General features: G+C 63.1%; 3 protein-coding genes across 3 annotated transcripts; 2 read left to right on the top strand and 1 right to left on the bottom strand.

Annotated features, from left to right (window-relative positions):
* Nucleotides 1–2,376: 2,376 nt before the first annotated feature.
* PFL1_02201 (uncharacterized protein) lies at nt 2,377–3,705 on the top strand (the record flags this gene model as incomplete). Its single annotated transcript, XM_007879714.1, has 1 exon — nt 2,377–3,705. One exon carries the CDS (start codon nt 2,377–2,379, stop codon nt 3,703–3,705), a length of 1,329 nt encoding a protein of 442 aa, XP_007877905.1.
* A 134-nt stretch (nt 3,706–3,839) lies between these two features.
* On the bottom strand, nt 3,840–5,253 carry PFL1_02200 (uncharacterized protein; the record flags this gene model as incomplete). The annotated part of the gene is made up of 3 exons (XM_007879713.1): nt 3,840–4,039; nt 4,143–4,845; nt 4,933–5,253. 3 exons carry the CDS (start codon nt 5,251–5,253, stop codon nt 3,840–3,842), a joined length of 1,224 nt encoding a protein of 407 aa, XP_007877904.1.
* Nucleotides 5,254–6,318: 1,065 nt separating this feature from the next.
* On the top strand, nt 6,319–9,258 carry PFL1_02199 (uncharacterized protein; the record flags this gene model as incomplete). Its single annotated transcript, XM_007879712.1, has 4 exons — nt 6,319–7,956; nt 8,038–8,792; nt 8,894–9,100; nt 9,207–9,258. 4 exons carry the CDS (start codon nt 6,319–6,321, stop codon nt 9,256–9,258), a joined length of 2,652 nt encoding a protein of 883 aa, XP_007877903.1.
* Nucleotides 9,259–14,512: the final 5,254 nt, after the last annotated feature.

Here is a 14,512-nt window from a genome sequence, read left to right as displayed (position 1 = left end):
GTCGAGGAGAGGTTGAGGATGCTCGTGCGTGCTCGAGCGATGGAGGGTCGACGGATGGCTTAGACGTACGAAGTTGGTGACTGAGGGGACGTCGTGGTATATAGGAGATGGTGAGAACGCTTGCAAGATGACGAAGAAAAAGGAGGGGAACATGCGGAAGAAGAGGCTCACACGGTCGTTGCGGTGACGTCGAGTAGCGAGTGAGGTCCAGGACCCGCTCAAGTGAGCATCTGCCTGCTTCGCGCGCGGCAGTACGGATGGCGACCAGAGGTAGCGACCCGAGTCGCCGGATCGCAGAGTCAAACCTCGCGGTGGAAGCGGCGGGTGGAGGCCGAGCACCTCGGAGCTACGGGTTCCGGTCCGCAGACGGTCTCGGTAGAGTCGGGAGGTGTCCAGGCGTGACCGAAAGCGGAGTGCGACGCGGCGTCCTCGACTTTGCTGACCTTGCGGCGAGGTGCCGGATGGGGCGAGGCTGCGAGTCGGCACATGGGGAGGACAATGGTGCTGGATGCGGGGCCTGGAGCGAGAGAGGATCTGATGGACGCGCCCAAGAACCGATGCGGCCGATGCGGAGGGGAGTGGCAAAGGGCGAGAAGCTGCGCTGCGTCCGGCTGGTTCTCCGGTCGGGACGTCCCTGAGCGAGTTCAGGGTCTAATCTGAAGGGGTTGCCGAGGAGCGGCAGGGTCGCCAGCAGCTGAGCGCGGCGATCAGCCCATGGCCAAGGCTTCATCCGGCATCTCTAGAGGTTGGCGGCAGGCGTCGGCCTCGCAACGTGGGTGTCGGGACTGCAAATCCGCGTGCATGATCGTCACTGCGCGGTGCCCCATGCGACTGGTACGAGACGAGTGGTGGCGGTGGCGGCGGGTGGGGTTGGCGGTGGTGGTGTTGGTGTTCCAGAGGAAAGGCGCAGGCCGAGCGGACGCCGAAAGACGGAGGCCGAATCGCCGAGCGGGGCCTGGCCCAGCCAGCCGGCCGGGAGCAGAGGCCAACTCAGATGGAAAATCCAACAAAAAACGAAAATTCCACGCTCCGCCACGCTCGCCCCTGGAAGGCCGCCCCACCGGCACCGGCACCGGCACCGGCTCCGGCACCGGTGCCTGGCCCTGCCTGGCGTGGCCCCTCGCCCCTGACCGGCCTACCTCTCGCGCCTGTCCATCGACGGGTCTCGAGGCCTCTAGACGAGGTGGCCGCGTCGTCGAGCCAGACGCTGCAGCCACGCATGCAGCGGCGGGTGCAGCAGCGTGCATCGTATCGAGCCATCAACGAGCCACGCGCTGCAGCTGCAACGCAGATCCTCCCTCGACTCGTCTAGGTCCAGATGCCGAGTCGAGGCGCCGGTTCCGGCAATGCGCGCGGCGTGGTCCGAGGCATGGCCCCTTTTCCGTTGGCTCTTTCGCTGGCATCGCAGTGCCCCTCGTTGGCAGTCGAGACATAGGGGCGCAGGCAGCCCGCCTCGATGGCAGCAGCGAGCACGGGGAGATAGCCGCAAGGTGAAGCTCAACCTCGGCAGCGACAACGCTGGTCAGCCAAGGAGAGGAGGCGGCACTGAAAGCCTGGAAGTCATCACTCGCCGCGGGCTGGGCAGTCGATCGATGGCCGGAGGGACCAAAGCAGCCAATGGAGGACGAGGAGAAGGGCAAGGGCAAATCCGAACAACCGGGACGAAGGGGTCCACCGACACCCAGCCTGCCTCTTGCCATCCTGGAGCCCTGCCAAGGCATCCAACAGCGCTGGTTCTGCATCCGGCGCCTCCCTAGTGGCCTCGGGAGCAGTACTGGAACGAGGACAGACAGGTGCACACGCAGTCGAACTTGTCCAGAAGGGGGACAAGAGGAAGCGAGGGAGCGGGTGAGCAAGCCTTGGGGCCAAAAGGGGGACACGGAGGGGTGGGTGTGGCACGAGCTGAGGCCCAACGGAAGTGACCGGATCGAGGGATGGGCCAAATCACCCTGCCTGGCCGGGCCGGGACAGCCGAGTCGATCGATCCTTTTGCGATTTACCCAGCGCGAGCGTGCCGCATGCAGGTCCATGCAGGTCCATGCACCATTTCAAAGCAAGCCCGCTCGAAAAGTTCAATCGGCCATCCACTCTCCGCGGCGTTTTCAATTCGACTTTCGGCTTGGCCTGCACTTCCCTGCAAAATCACTTGAAAGCGGTTGAACCTAGGCTCGTACGTCGGCTCTCGACCCTCCGACCCCATCCATCCTCGACCAGCAGCCGCCTGACTCGCGCCCGCTCGAGGATAGACCGTTGCGGACGGACAAAGGCTGCCATCGAGGGCCGGCGTCACGTCCGCAGCCATGGCCGACGTTATATGGTCCCTCCAGTCGGCTCCCTCGACACCATCTCGCGCTCGCTCTGGATGCACGTCTCACGATGACCGACACCGTGCCAACGCTCGCGCTGCGACCTTCGCTCACCACGTCGTCCACCCACTCGACAAAAGATGGCCTGACGGGCAAGTTGACGACGCTGACGGGTGCGCTGCGGCGCCAGCGGAATCCACAAGAGCTCAGCATCGACCCTGGCGAGAAGGGTCCATCGCAACAGGCATCAACGACGACGCCTACTACGACCACGACGGAAAAGACTTCGCCCACCTTCGCCTCGAGCGAGGCGACACCTCGCCCGAGGTCCTGGCGAGGTTCGAAGAAGGGCCGGGCGGGCATCCTGCAGCGCAAGCCGGACCTCGTCCTCGTCGCCCTGGTCCTGCTCGGGGTCGTCCTGTCCGGCATCGTCGTCTCGCGGGCCTGGACACGCAACCCCTCGCAGCGCCTCTGCCTCGCCTTCGAAGACGACTTTGCACCCACGCAGCCAGGCGGCACGGCGTCCCTGGATGCCGGTCGCTGGGAGTTTCTCGAGAGCATCATGGGATACGGCAACTTGACGTTCGACTTCAAGACCCCGTCGTCGAGCAACACCTTCGTCGACGACGAGACCCTCTTCCTCGTCCCCACGGTCGAGGCAGCAGCAGCGTCCGGCTCCAACGGGGCCGAATACATCGCCTCTTCCCGGATCCGCACAAAGATGGCAATCGGCTACGGCCGAGTAGAGGTGCGCGCCCGGATGCCGACGGGCGACTGGATCTGGCCCTCGATCCGCATGCTGCCCGCGACCAACGCCTACGGCGACTGGCCACGATCCGGCGAGATCGACATCGCATCCAGCAAGGGCAACGCCGTCCTCGCCCGCTCCGACCGCTTCGTCAACGCCATCTCGTCGACGCTCCACTGGGGCTTCAGCATCGTCACCGACCAGTGCGCAAAGACGACGGCCCAATCCGTCGTCCCCAGACGCTACTTTGATGCCGGCTTCCACACCTACGGTCTCGACTGGACGCCCACCTCGCTCACCACCTGGATCGACCGTCCTTCCCGGCGTGTGCTCCACGTCGACCTCGGTCGCTCCCTCTTTGCGTGGAGCCGTCTTCCCCGCCTCCTCTACGGCGAGCGAATCAGCGACCCTTGGCACGGCAAGAGGGGCGCGCCCTTCGACCAGCCCTTCCACCTCGTCCTCGACGTCGCCGTAGGAGGTACCAGCGGCTACTTTGCAGACGAGGACCGCGCAAAGCCCTGGCAGGACCAGGGCATCAAGCCGCTCGCCGACTTTTGGAGCGCAAAGGACCAGTGGCTGCCCACCTGGCCCCAGGATGCCAGCAAGCGCGGCATGGCCGTCGAGAGCGTCAGGATGTGGCAGCGCTGCTAGGCCCGGACCAGTGTCGGAATACATCTCTTCACCATGCTCCTAGAACATTGCATCCCCGCTTCCACGCTCGGACGGCAGTGTGTGACGAACGCCCGTGCTTCGACTCTGAAGCTCCTCATTGCACGGCCTAGTCGCTAACACTTCTGCCACATCCGCACCCGGTCGATCGCCATCCCCCTGTCGGTGTGCGAGGCGGGCCAGGTCGGGTACCACAGGTCGACGTTGCGCCAGAAGAGGGCAGCCGGCTGCGGCGAGCTCGGGTTCCAGGGCAAGTCGCTGCGGTCGCCGTTGAAAAACTGACCGCCGACCGCCACGTCGAGGATCAGGTAGAAGGCTGGCGTCGGCGTGCAAGCGGTGGGCAAGGGCTAGAGTCAGATGCTTGCCGTCTAAAGGTGCGACCGGGTTGAGACCGTCTGGCTCGACCCTGAAGCACTCACGCTGGTCAAAAGGCGCGACGTTGGGCCGCGTGCTGCGGATCCACGGATTTCGCAGCGGGCCGTCTGGATGGTCGTATTCGTTGAACCGCCCGTAATGCCACATCGACTGCTTCTTTGGAAAGCGGAACTCCTTGACGAGGTTGTTGGGGTTGTCGATGTAGACGCGCATCCGGTGCTCGTTCCACTCGAGCACGTAGTCGTGGAAGCCGCTGTCAAAGTAGCCCCTCCACCGCGATCTCGAGGCCGTGTGGCGCTCGCCGGCGTTGGCGTACCAGGCGGGCCCGAACTGAAACGTCGAGAGGACGGTGGCCCTGCTGCGCGAGTCCATGCGGTGGCGAGGACGGTTGCCGGCCGACTCCATGATGTCGATCTCGCCGCTGGCGGGCCAGCCGCCGTACGTCTCCTCGCGCGGCATCATCCAGATGGCGGGCCACAGCCAGTCGCCGGTCGGCAGCTTGGCACGCACCGACACCTTGCCGAACGTGATCGAGTGCGAGGCCCTGGTGGTCAGCCGCGCGCTCTGCACCGGGTTGATGATCTGCCCGACGGTCGCGTTGTTGGCCGCGATGCAGTTGGCCGTCGACGGGCTCGTGCAGGTGCCGAGCTGGCCGAGGTCGATGGTGTGGCCTTCTCTCTCGAAGCTGGCCGCGCCAATGCTTTCGTTGGTGAGGGTGGGAACGATGTAGAGCTTGTCGTCCCGGACCTGTTGCGCGGACGAAGCCGGCAGTCTTTCCCTTCAGCCTGCTGTGCGGGACGCCACGCAGATCGACTCAGAGCAGCGTCGACTCACGAAGGCGTTGTTGTCCGAGTCCGTGGTCCAGTCAAACTGGCCGGTACCGTAGCCGCTCGTCTGCACCTCTCTCGTCCAGACGGACGGGTCGAGGCCGCGAGAGAAGTCGTCGTCCAAGACCAGGCAGAGCTTGTCGCTGCGTTCGATGCGGAGGACGCCGTCGAGGACGATGCCGACGACGGCGGCGAGGCCGAGGCAGACGCCAAAGTAGAAGATCTGCGAGTTGCGTCTGTGTATCCGCTTTCCGCGCTTGGTGTTGGTCCACAGAACGGGACGGGCGTCGTCCCCGGCCGCCTTGACATTGACGAGCGTCTGCGACATGGAGTCAAGCGGAAGGGCAAGCCTGGTCGATGGGAGGGGGTCACTGCTGCTTCGAGGTAGTAGGCGCGCGCCGCGTGATGGTAGCCCTGCGAGTGGTCACTGCGAGTGGTCACGGCGGCAGGCAGAAGTGAGTGCGGGAGTGGAATGGCCTCGGGTCTGCCCGTCGTCGAGCCAGGCTAATAGGGTCGTAGCGAGAGTTCGGTGGTGAGGTGGGCCACCATTTCTGTGGATGCGTCATGGGGACGGTGCGAGCGGTGGACTCGGCTGACCGGCGGACGTACTTTGTCCGGACGGAATGGTCCCAAGGAAGCGGGCGTCCAGTACGGGCCCGGGCATGGCGGCTGGTGGCGGCTGGTGGTGGTGGGTGTCGAAGAGCTGAGTGGTGGGAGGCGGTTCGCTGGCAGTCGCCGAGTGGAATACAAAAATTGAAATGGCCCTCGGGATGCGGGCTTTGATTATTTTTAAAAGCGCGACGGCCCAAATTCAAATGGCGACCAAGCCACTCGCAGGGGGGTCCAGGCCCTCAGCTAGACGCCGATTCAACTCGGCGCATGCGGCGACTGACCGCGTGGCGCTGGCAGGAAGGACCCACACCCTTCCGCTCCGCTGGCTGCCTTCTCCTTCCGTCACGGCGACTGCCACCACCACCACCTGCACCACCACCACCAACACCACTGCCGCCTCGGCCGCCTCGTCCATCCAACTCCGACGCCACTCCGCTGCGATGTAGATCAAGAGCAGTCAGGCTGACAGCTTGTTCCAGCCTCCGGCCCATCCGTGCCCTTTCCGCTCCGATTCCGGGTCCAGACCCCGCTTTCGTCCATCTCTGGCGAAGTCGTGGCCGCAAGCGGCCAGTGCAGCCCTCTTGCGCCACGCAACGGCGTGGAGATGGCCGGCTTCGCATGTATCATAAGCACGTCGGTTCCTGGAATCACCATCGAGAACCGTCGTGGATAAGGCCTCGAGGTGTCCCTGCTTCGAGTGATCATCTCCACTGACCGGCCCTATATACCTTGCCAACCGCGACGACGGTGCCGCCGCTGCTCCTTCTGGCCATCCTTCAGCATGGCTTCGACTGCTAACGCCAGGCCACAGCCCTTCGCCAGCCATGCAGGCGCATCGACCGACAACGTCTCGCTCTGCGGCAGCACGGGCGGCCACGCCCCCGCCCTAGGTCCCAACTTCGACCTCGAGACCCTCCAGCGCAACATTGCAGAGTCGATCTTTGCCAAGGCCGAGCGGCAGCACCTCGTCGGCCACGGCTACCGCCACGACGCCGTCGTGCTGCGCGTGTCGCGCGAGTCGTACGTGGCCTACCCGCCCTCGGCCCGCGATGGCGTCGCGATGCAGTCGATCCGCCGCCTCCGCTGCGAGGCTGCCGTCACGATTTCGTCGGGTGTCGTTCAGGACGCCCTCGCCACCATCCGGCCGGGCCAGAGCGAGCTGATCCTCACCGAGCAGCAGCGCGTCCAGGTCGTCGACTCGCTCCAGTCGCTCTGGTCGTGCCGCAAGGCCCAAGGCGCCGCCTTTATCAAGGCCGAGGGCATCCTCATCGTCTGGACCGAGGACGGCTCGCAGCTGCTCGACTCGGCCAGCCAGTTCCAGTCGCACGTCCTCCAGTACTTTGAGTCGGTGCGCCTCGGCACCTACAAGCGGCGCGGCCTGCCGGACGGCTTTGCCGAGCCATTGCCGGGCAACGCTCCCAAGTACAGCCACCACCAGCGCTCGCCACTGTCCGAGAAGCCCAAGCGCGCCGGCAGCAAAGGGCACAGCAGCAGCGCCGCCGCCGCCGACGAGGACAATGAAGACGACGATGGCGGCGAAAGTGCGAGCCTGGTGAAATCTTCCCAGCGGCCGGTCCGCTACCTGGCGCCGTTCCTGACGGGCATGAGCCTCGGCCTGAACCTCCTCCTCAACGGCCTCCTCGTCCGCCAGGCGCTGATCGTGTCGATCAACTCGGGCAACTACCTCTATCTCGTCTCCCTCGTCGCCGTGCCCTTCTCGATGGCGCTGACCCAGTTCTTTACCGACAACATCTTTGGCACGATCGCGCAGATTGTCGTGCCCTACGGCAACCTCAAGACCAACAGCCTGTACTACTCGGGCGTCAAGCCGGAGCCGCTCCCGCTCGACGTCGAGCTGCCGTCGATGACGGTGCAGATGCCCGTGTACAAGGAGGCCCTCGATTCGGTCATTGCGCCGACGATCCTCAACCTCAAGCGGGCCATCCGCACCTACGAGCTGCAGGGCGGCAAGGCCAACCTGGTCGTCTGCGACGACGGCATGCAGCTCATCGACGAAGACGAGCAGCAGGCCCGCCGCGACTTTTACGAGATCCACGGGTGCGGCTGGGTGGCCCGGCCCGGCCACAAGAAGAACGGCTTCCTCCGGCCCGGCCGCTTCAAAAAGGCCTCGAACCTCAACTTCTTCAACGACTTTAGCTACCACGTCTCGGACCAGCTCCAGTCGGGCGAGGCGGAGACGTACGACGCGGCCTTCCAGGCGGCCCTCGACGCGCGCAACGGCATCGCCTGGGCCGCCGGCGACGTCCGCCTCGGCGAGTACCTCTTGATCATCGACTCGGACACGCGCGTGCCCGAGGACTGCTTCCTCGACGCCGCCAGCGAGCTCGAGCGGTCGCCCGAAGTGGCCATCCTCCAGCACTGCTCCGGCACGATGCTCATCGCCGACCACTTTTTCGAGGTGAGTGGGCGGGGCCCCGCATGCGCCGGCGCGCCGACAATCCGCCGCTGACCCGCCCTCGCTTCCGCTCGGACCCGGCAGAACATGATGGGCTTCTTTACCGACGTCATCAACTGGTCCATCTCGTGGTTCGTCTCGAGCGGCGCCACGGCCCCCTTTGTCGGGCACAATGCCTACCTGCGCTCGTCGGCGCTGCGCGAGGTGTCGTACCGCGACCCGCAGACGGGCCAGCTCATCACCTGGTCCGAAAACACCGTGTCCGAGGACTTTGACATCTCGCTCCGCCTGCAGCTGCGCGGCTACGTGATCCGCTGGGCGACCTACTCGAACCTGGGCTACCTCGAGGGCGTCTCGCTCACGCCCAGCGACGAGCTCAACCGGTGGCAAAAGTACGCCTTCGGCTGCAGCGAGCTGATCCTCAACCCGTTCCGCCTGTGGCCCAAGCGCGGGCCCATCACGACCCTCTTTTGGACGTTTCTCACCAGCGACTGCGCCATGAGCCAAAAGGTCAACGTCGCCTCCTACATGCTCAGCTTCTACGCGCTCGCCGTCAGCTGCCCTTTCACCATCGGCATGTTCCTCGTCATCGGCCTGCTCGGCGACGAGGTCCGCGGCTGGCTCGTCGACTCGTTCCAGATCTGGCTCTCGCTCCTCGTCGTCTTCCAGGTCGGCGGCACCACCGCGCGCCTCCTCTGCCACGTCCGCTCCCAGCGCAGCGACCTCCGCACCGAGTTTGTGCGCCAGGTCAAGTACATCCTCCCCCTCGTCGTCTTCTTTAGCGGGCTGTCGTACCACATCCTTCTCGCCGTCGTCGCACACCCGTTCGAGTACAATATGTGAGTGCCCGCGATGTGGCCCAGGCATCGCCGCTACGTTCGCCCACGCCAGGCCGCCCGCTGACCCCTCCCTCGCTCGCTCGCCGGTCCGCCTCGCCCAGGACGTGGAGTGCGACGGTCAAGGAGTCGGAGGAATCCAACTTTTGGGAAGAGATCCCAGAGATCCTCGCACGCTACTGGCACTGCTACCTGCTCATGGGCGCCTTCCTCGCCCTCATGCTCGTGCTCGGCACCGGCGTCCTGCCCCAGGAGTGGTGCATCTACGGCATCAACCTGTACTGGCCGGGAGCCATGACCATCTTTGGACAGTGAGTGCAGTCTAAGGCCCCCGCGCGGTCAAAGCCGGTCCACCCTCACCGGTGATTGCGTCGCCGCCGAGTGCTGACGCCGAGCGCTTCCCGACCCCCTCTGCAGCGTGTTCTACCCCATCTTGCTGTCGCCCGGGCTGATGAAGCTGGCGTTCTGACATGTCCACGCGCGCTTCTCAAGCAATCGTGACTTGGTGGCCGTGCAATGGTTTTCAAAGTGCCGTGGGCGAGCCGAGTGTGCAGACGTCTGTGCCGGCCGACATCAGTGCTACAATGAAGCAGCCAGGGCAGAGGACTGTGCCGACTGACATCAGTCCAATGAAGCGGGCCTGATGTGGGCGCGAAAAAAGGCATGCGCTTGTTGAACGACTGTGCAGCAACAGAGGAGTTCTGGCAGCTTGGTGAGGTCAATTGCAGCAGCAGCATCTGGTGAGGCTGCAGCCAACAAGTGCTGCTGCTGCTTGCGCTTGCAGCTTGACACACTCCTGATCATTGATGTGAAGAAGAAGACATCAAGGTCCTCTGCAAATGGCAGGCAATGTTGCTGATCAAGACATACAATGGTGGGCCAGCAAAAGGCTTCAAAGGACGGTTCACCAGTCTAGTTCAAAGAGGTGCTAGGCTGCACAAGTTCAAAATTCCTCTCCTTCCACCAGCACTTGTCTCACCAACCTGCTTGCCTGCTTGACCAGCACAGCACCAATGAGCATGGTCTCAAAGCTGTGCACCTTCATCATGATGACCTGGACACCTGCCCTCTTGGCATTGCCATTGCTAACACCATCTAGGTTGGCTTTCTTGTTGTCATGTTTGTCATCATTGTTGTGTGACAGATTTGTTCCAGGTACAGGACTGGTACAAAACTGGTACAAGGCTGGTAGTCAACTTCTGGCAGATCGTGCCTGGCATGAGGATGGTCATCCCCAGCCCAATCAGCTTTGCGCTGTTTGATAACAAGGCCACAGGGGAGACAACAGTCCTTCTGTCGACTGTCTCTCCCTTGGTCCATTTTCAGAGACAGTAGGCAGGAGCAGCTGCATGCACGGAGGTTGCAACAGCAGTTGCGCTCAGCCTCACGTTGCTCCAGCTGGATATCCGCACCTCAGACTTCACCCTGACAGCCAACATCATCCAGCTCTTGCGACTTGGCTAGGCTTGCTTGCAAGCCCAATATCTGGCACTGTTGGCTTGTGCCAACACAACGCTGGCCCTCTACCAGGTCCAGGAATGCCCCTACCTTTGGTACCAGCTCCAAGCAAAGTACAGGGCAGCAACAAGGAAGCACCTTGCTCATGTACTTGAAAGATGCATGAAAGATGCACTGCACACACAATGCAGTCCAGGGCATCTGTTTTGCGGCCCAATCACTGATGATTTTGCCAAGCATGCCTGCAAGCAGCACTGTCTGACAAGATGAGATACTGCTGATACATAATGGCATTAGACCCCTGCTGACAGCATGAGACATCTCTGGCAATGTTTGCAAGTCTCAGGTGGTGATGCCAGTTGACTGATGTGCAGATGATCTTTTTTGGACAAGTTGATGGAGTGGCTCAACTGCTTCTTTTTGTCTTGTCCTCTTGACAGGTGAGAACCTCCCACATTTATCTCAAAGCAGGGACAAGGCTCTGCTCAAGTTGTTTCATCAAGCAAGACATGGAAGATGACCTTGGTGGGTCTGGCTGCAATCACGCTGACTGCATCCACATTCCAATCCCCCAGGCAGCGCCAGCACACCCTCAATCCCTCTGCCAGGCGGCGCCTTGTCCAGCACACCCTGGGTGCTGTCCCTGTTATTGGTTGGCCAAACAGACAGTGATGACAAGGACATCAAGGTTCTCTACCAATGGCCCCCAATGTCCTTGATCAAGACCTACAGCATGATTTTTGACGTCATGGTCTAGGACAAGACCATCACAGCTGAAGCACTTCAGCGCTGGAAGGGCCAGCACAACCGCTCCTTTGGACGGAGAAGGAACCAGCAGCAGGGGATCGACTCGATCCAGCCGGGCTCAGGCATCCAGGTCTTCAATCTCGCGGTCCAGCACGGACCTAGGAAGCCAAAGGAGGGCTTCAAGACATAGATCCTCAACTTTTGGCCTAAGGCAAGCACTTGTCTGTCTCATATGTATCGTGTCAAGGACAACTTGAACCTTTCAATCCTTCAGATTGGCATGATCTACATGGTGTAAGGCATAGCTATATCAGGCAGGGGGGAGTTGCACTGCTGCAGGGGCTGGAGGAAGAGCCCATCACTCTCTTGTCAACAGACAAAGACAACCAAGATTTGGGCTATTGTTTTTCTTTCTCTCTCTTGTCATAGCCCCAGCTGCAGCAGCTAGATAGATATCAGCATATGCAATTGCTTGCACCAATTATATGAGCTTTGTTCAGTCAACTGCATCCTACAGCATTCCTATAGGGAGCATGAATCACACTCTTCTCATGTTCCAGTGCACCACTTGATCAAGCTGCTGAGAGTAGGGGAGCATTGATAGTTTCGGGAATCGTGCTTCAGCCTGGCAGAGTGCCCGCTCTGAGGCTCAACTGCCCCGCTGGTCATCTGCTCTTCCGCTGGCCCTCCCAGCACCATCAACACCACCTTGCACAGATGTAGGCTGCAGTGGCTAATAGGACGAGCCCGTGGTAGTTTCCGTGCCGCCTGTCGCGCAGCTGGCCTGCCTCGGTCCCGAGTGTTCTGAGCCTTGGTCGGCCCATAGCCGCGCGCAGCCGCCCATCTGCTCATCCCGGCGTCCGTTATCTCGCTTTTTAAGACACGAGCGGTCCCTCCTCCTCCTCTTCGCTTCCTCCAGGCTCCCACAGCCGCATCGAACGTCAACATCGCGCTTGCCGGACCTCCATCGTCCTCCAATACTGAATGCCATTGAGCAGGTACCCACCCACCGTCGTTTCATGGCGTGATGCTCCCGTCGCTCCTCAGAGACCATCATCTCTCATGGGCATCCCTTTCCGAGCGCCGCTGGCGTCCGCCGCAGTCACCCACCTTCGCCTCGTCGGACTTTGGGCTTGATGCTGCCGTTGGGTACACGTACAACGCCGATCTCTCATCGTCGCCCTTGTCCTCGACACTTTCGTCTCCCTCCTCCTTCACCCGCAAAGCCGCATGCCTCAGGATGGTCGATTCCGCACAGTTTCTCTCCTCATCGACTGCTCCGGTCGCGGCGAGGTCCCAGGCCGTTGGCAACCCACCCGCCTCGTCGCACTCACCCACCGAGAAATGCGAGCTTTGCCCGGTCAGCTTCAGCAATCCAATCCGGCATCACTCCTGGCCGTTGACGTAGCCGCCATCGTCCAACAGGGGGTCGCCTCTCAACTCGATGGCGTCAAGAAGCAACAAGGCACACGCCAACGTTCGCCTCCCGCCCACGATACGCAGAGCCGCCACGCCGCCCATGAGGCTAAGAGGGACGCCGTCCTCGCATACAAGTACCTGTGTCGGCCTCATTGGCGGCCGGGGCGACAAGAGGAAGACGACCGCATTCTGCGGCCACAACATCACCCGGGGAACCTGTACGCAGGTCTACTGCTACGAGGCGGGCGGCGAGGCGGTCCAAACGCTCGAGCTCGGCGCGGAGGCCGGAGCGAGCACGAGGGTGATCTACGTCAAGCACCGGGCCGGCGGATTGCTGGCGCGACAATGAGCCGGACTGCGACGGCGAGGTGCCGCCCGAGTCTGGACCGCTGCAGGCGCTGCCGGTCTGCGACAACGACGATGCACACGTGGACGACGACGACGTGGCCTTCAAGGGACGCGCCGACAGCCGCATGCCCATCAGCCTGCCGTCGGACTCGTCTGCAGAGGCGCCGGTGCCGCAGCTCTTTGCAACGACGGTCTCGTCCAGGAGCTGGACGTCCACCTCGCCATCAGCAGCTGTTGCCACCGTCACGGACGCTGCCGCCACCTGCCACCGTCACTTGGCCAGGAGCTCTGTCAGCCACAAGACCGAGCTGAGGTCTCGCACGCGGCGCAGATGGTGTTCCACGATCGGCAGAAAGTTTTCTGTTTGCACGACGGCAACCCCGGAGGACGTTGGCAGCCGCCGGCTCCGGCTGGACCAACTGTGGCAACTGACACTGATGCTCCCCACGCCGGGAAAAGTGCTGCCTCGGGCCAGGTTCTGCGTGAGGCAGCAGTGCTTCCTCGAGATGACTCGCTCCATCGCGGCGGCCCAGGCGACAGGTGAGGCGGCGGGGGCAGCGTTGGCGATGTCGGCCGGGGCCGTGGTGGTGATCGAGTTGCAGCTCTTCAGCCAGCGGATGACACGGCTGCCCATCGCCAGGGCGGGAGAGAGCTCGCGGCGATGCCCGTGGCCGAGGTCGACGACAGGGCCGGCCGTCGACCTCGGCCGGCGACGCAGAAGTCGAGGCCGACCGAACGATGGCGTGCAACACGAGGTCGATCCTTCTGTGGGCACGAGTGACACTGCTGCCGCTGCGAACGAACCGACCGGCCTTGATGTGCCCCAAGCGCGGGTAGGACGAGGTCGGGGAGGCGGCACGGTCGCCCGTCTCTCTCTACGCCAGCACAGCGCCGGGTACGGCAACGGCGACACAGAGACGCTCTCGCTCTCGCCAGTTCTCGCTGGCAGCGGCGGCGGTGTTGGCGGCGGTGTCGGTGATGGTGGCGGCCGATCCCGGAAGACGGTCCAAGGCTAGACGAGGTCGGCCTGTGAACGACGAAACGGCTACGGTGAGCGTCGCCGAGTCGGAAGAGTGCCCGACCGACCCCTCAGCCGAGCACACCCAGCTCTTCCGCTCGCTGCTCGAGTCCTTCTTCCCGGAGCACCTCCAGCCTCGGGCGGACATCGACCACTGTGTCGACGCGGCCCTCGGCACTTGGAGGGGAGGAAGGGGCGTCTCTTGAGAGGGCGGTGGACAGCGCGGCGCGGGCACGGGTCGAGGAGCGAGCGCCGAGGCGGCGGGGCCTCGAAGAGCTGGCATGGCCATCCGTCTGCCTCCGCAGTCATACGTGGCCCTGGTCAGCCTCGGGCAACATCCGCAAGGGGCCGCCGAGATCGTTTATCGTGCCTAAGTTCTGGTGAGCCGCGACCGCCGTTGTGCGCTCTTCTAGCCCGTCTGGCCGTGGTATGAGAATCTTGTCGGTTGCAGCGTCGAGGGAGCAATCAGCCGCAGCGGCCGAGCGGAGCTGGTGCAGTGGTCGCTGAGAAGCTCGCAGGGTGGGCGGAAGAGCCGGCTCGGGGCTAGGGTGTGGTCAGCTGAGGAGCTACCGCGCTGCGTCGCGCTGGTACGTGCCGGGAGCCGCTGCGACTCATCCTCGATACGTTCTGCGTGATCCCGCACAAAGACGGGTCTCTTCCAGTCCGACGAAGGCCAGTTCCGGGGCGGATGGTGACCGAGGTACGTGGTGGTGGTGAGCGTCCGGCTGTGTGG

This window comes from Pseudozyma flocculosa, assembly GCF_000417875.1.
Source record: "Pseudozyma flocculosa PF-1 unplaced genomic scaffold scaffold00006, whole genome shotgun sequence".
In the NCBI taxonomy this organism is placed as follows: domain Eukaryota; kingdom Fungi; phylum Basidiomycota; class Ustilaginomycetes; order Ustilaginales; family Ustilaginaceae; genus Pseudozyma; species Pseudozyma flocculosa.
Note: the sequence above shows the minus strand (reverse complement) of the source record. Positions and strands in the feature narration are given on the sequence as shown.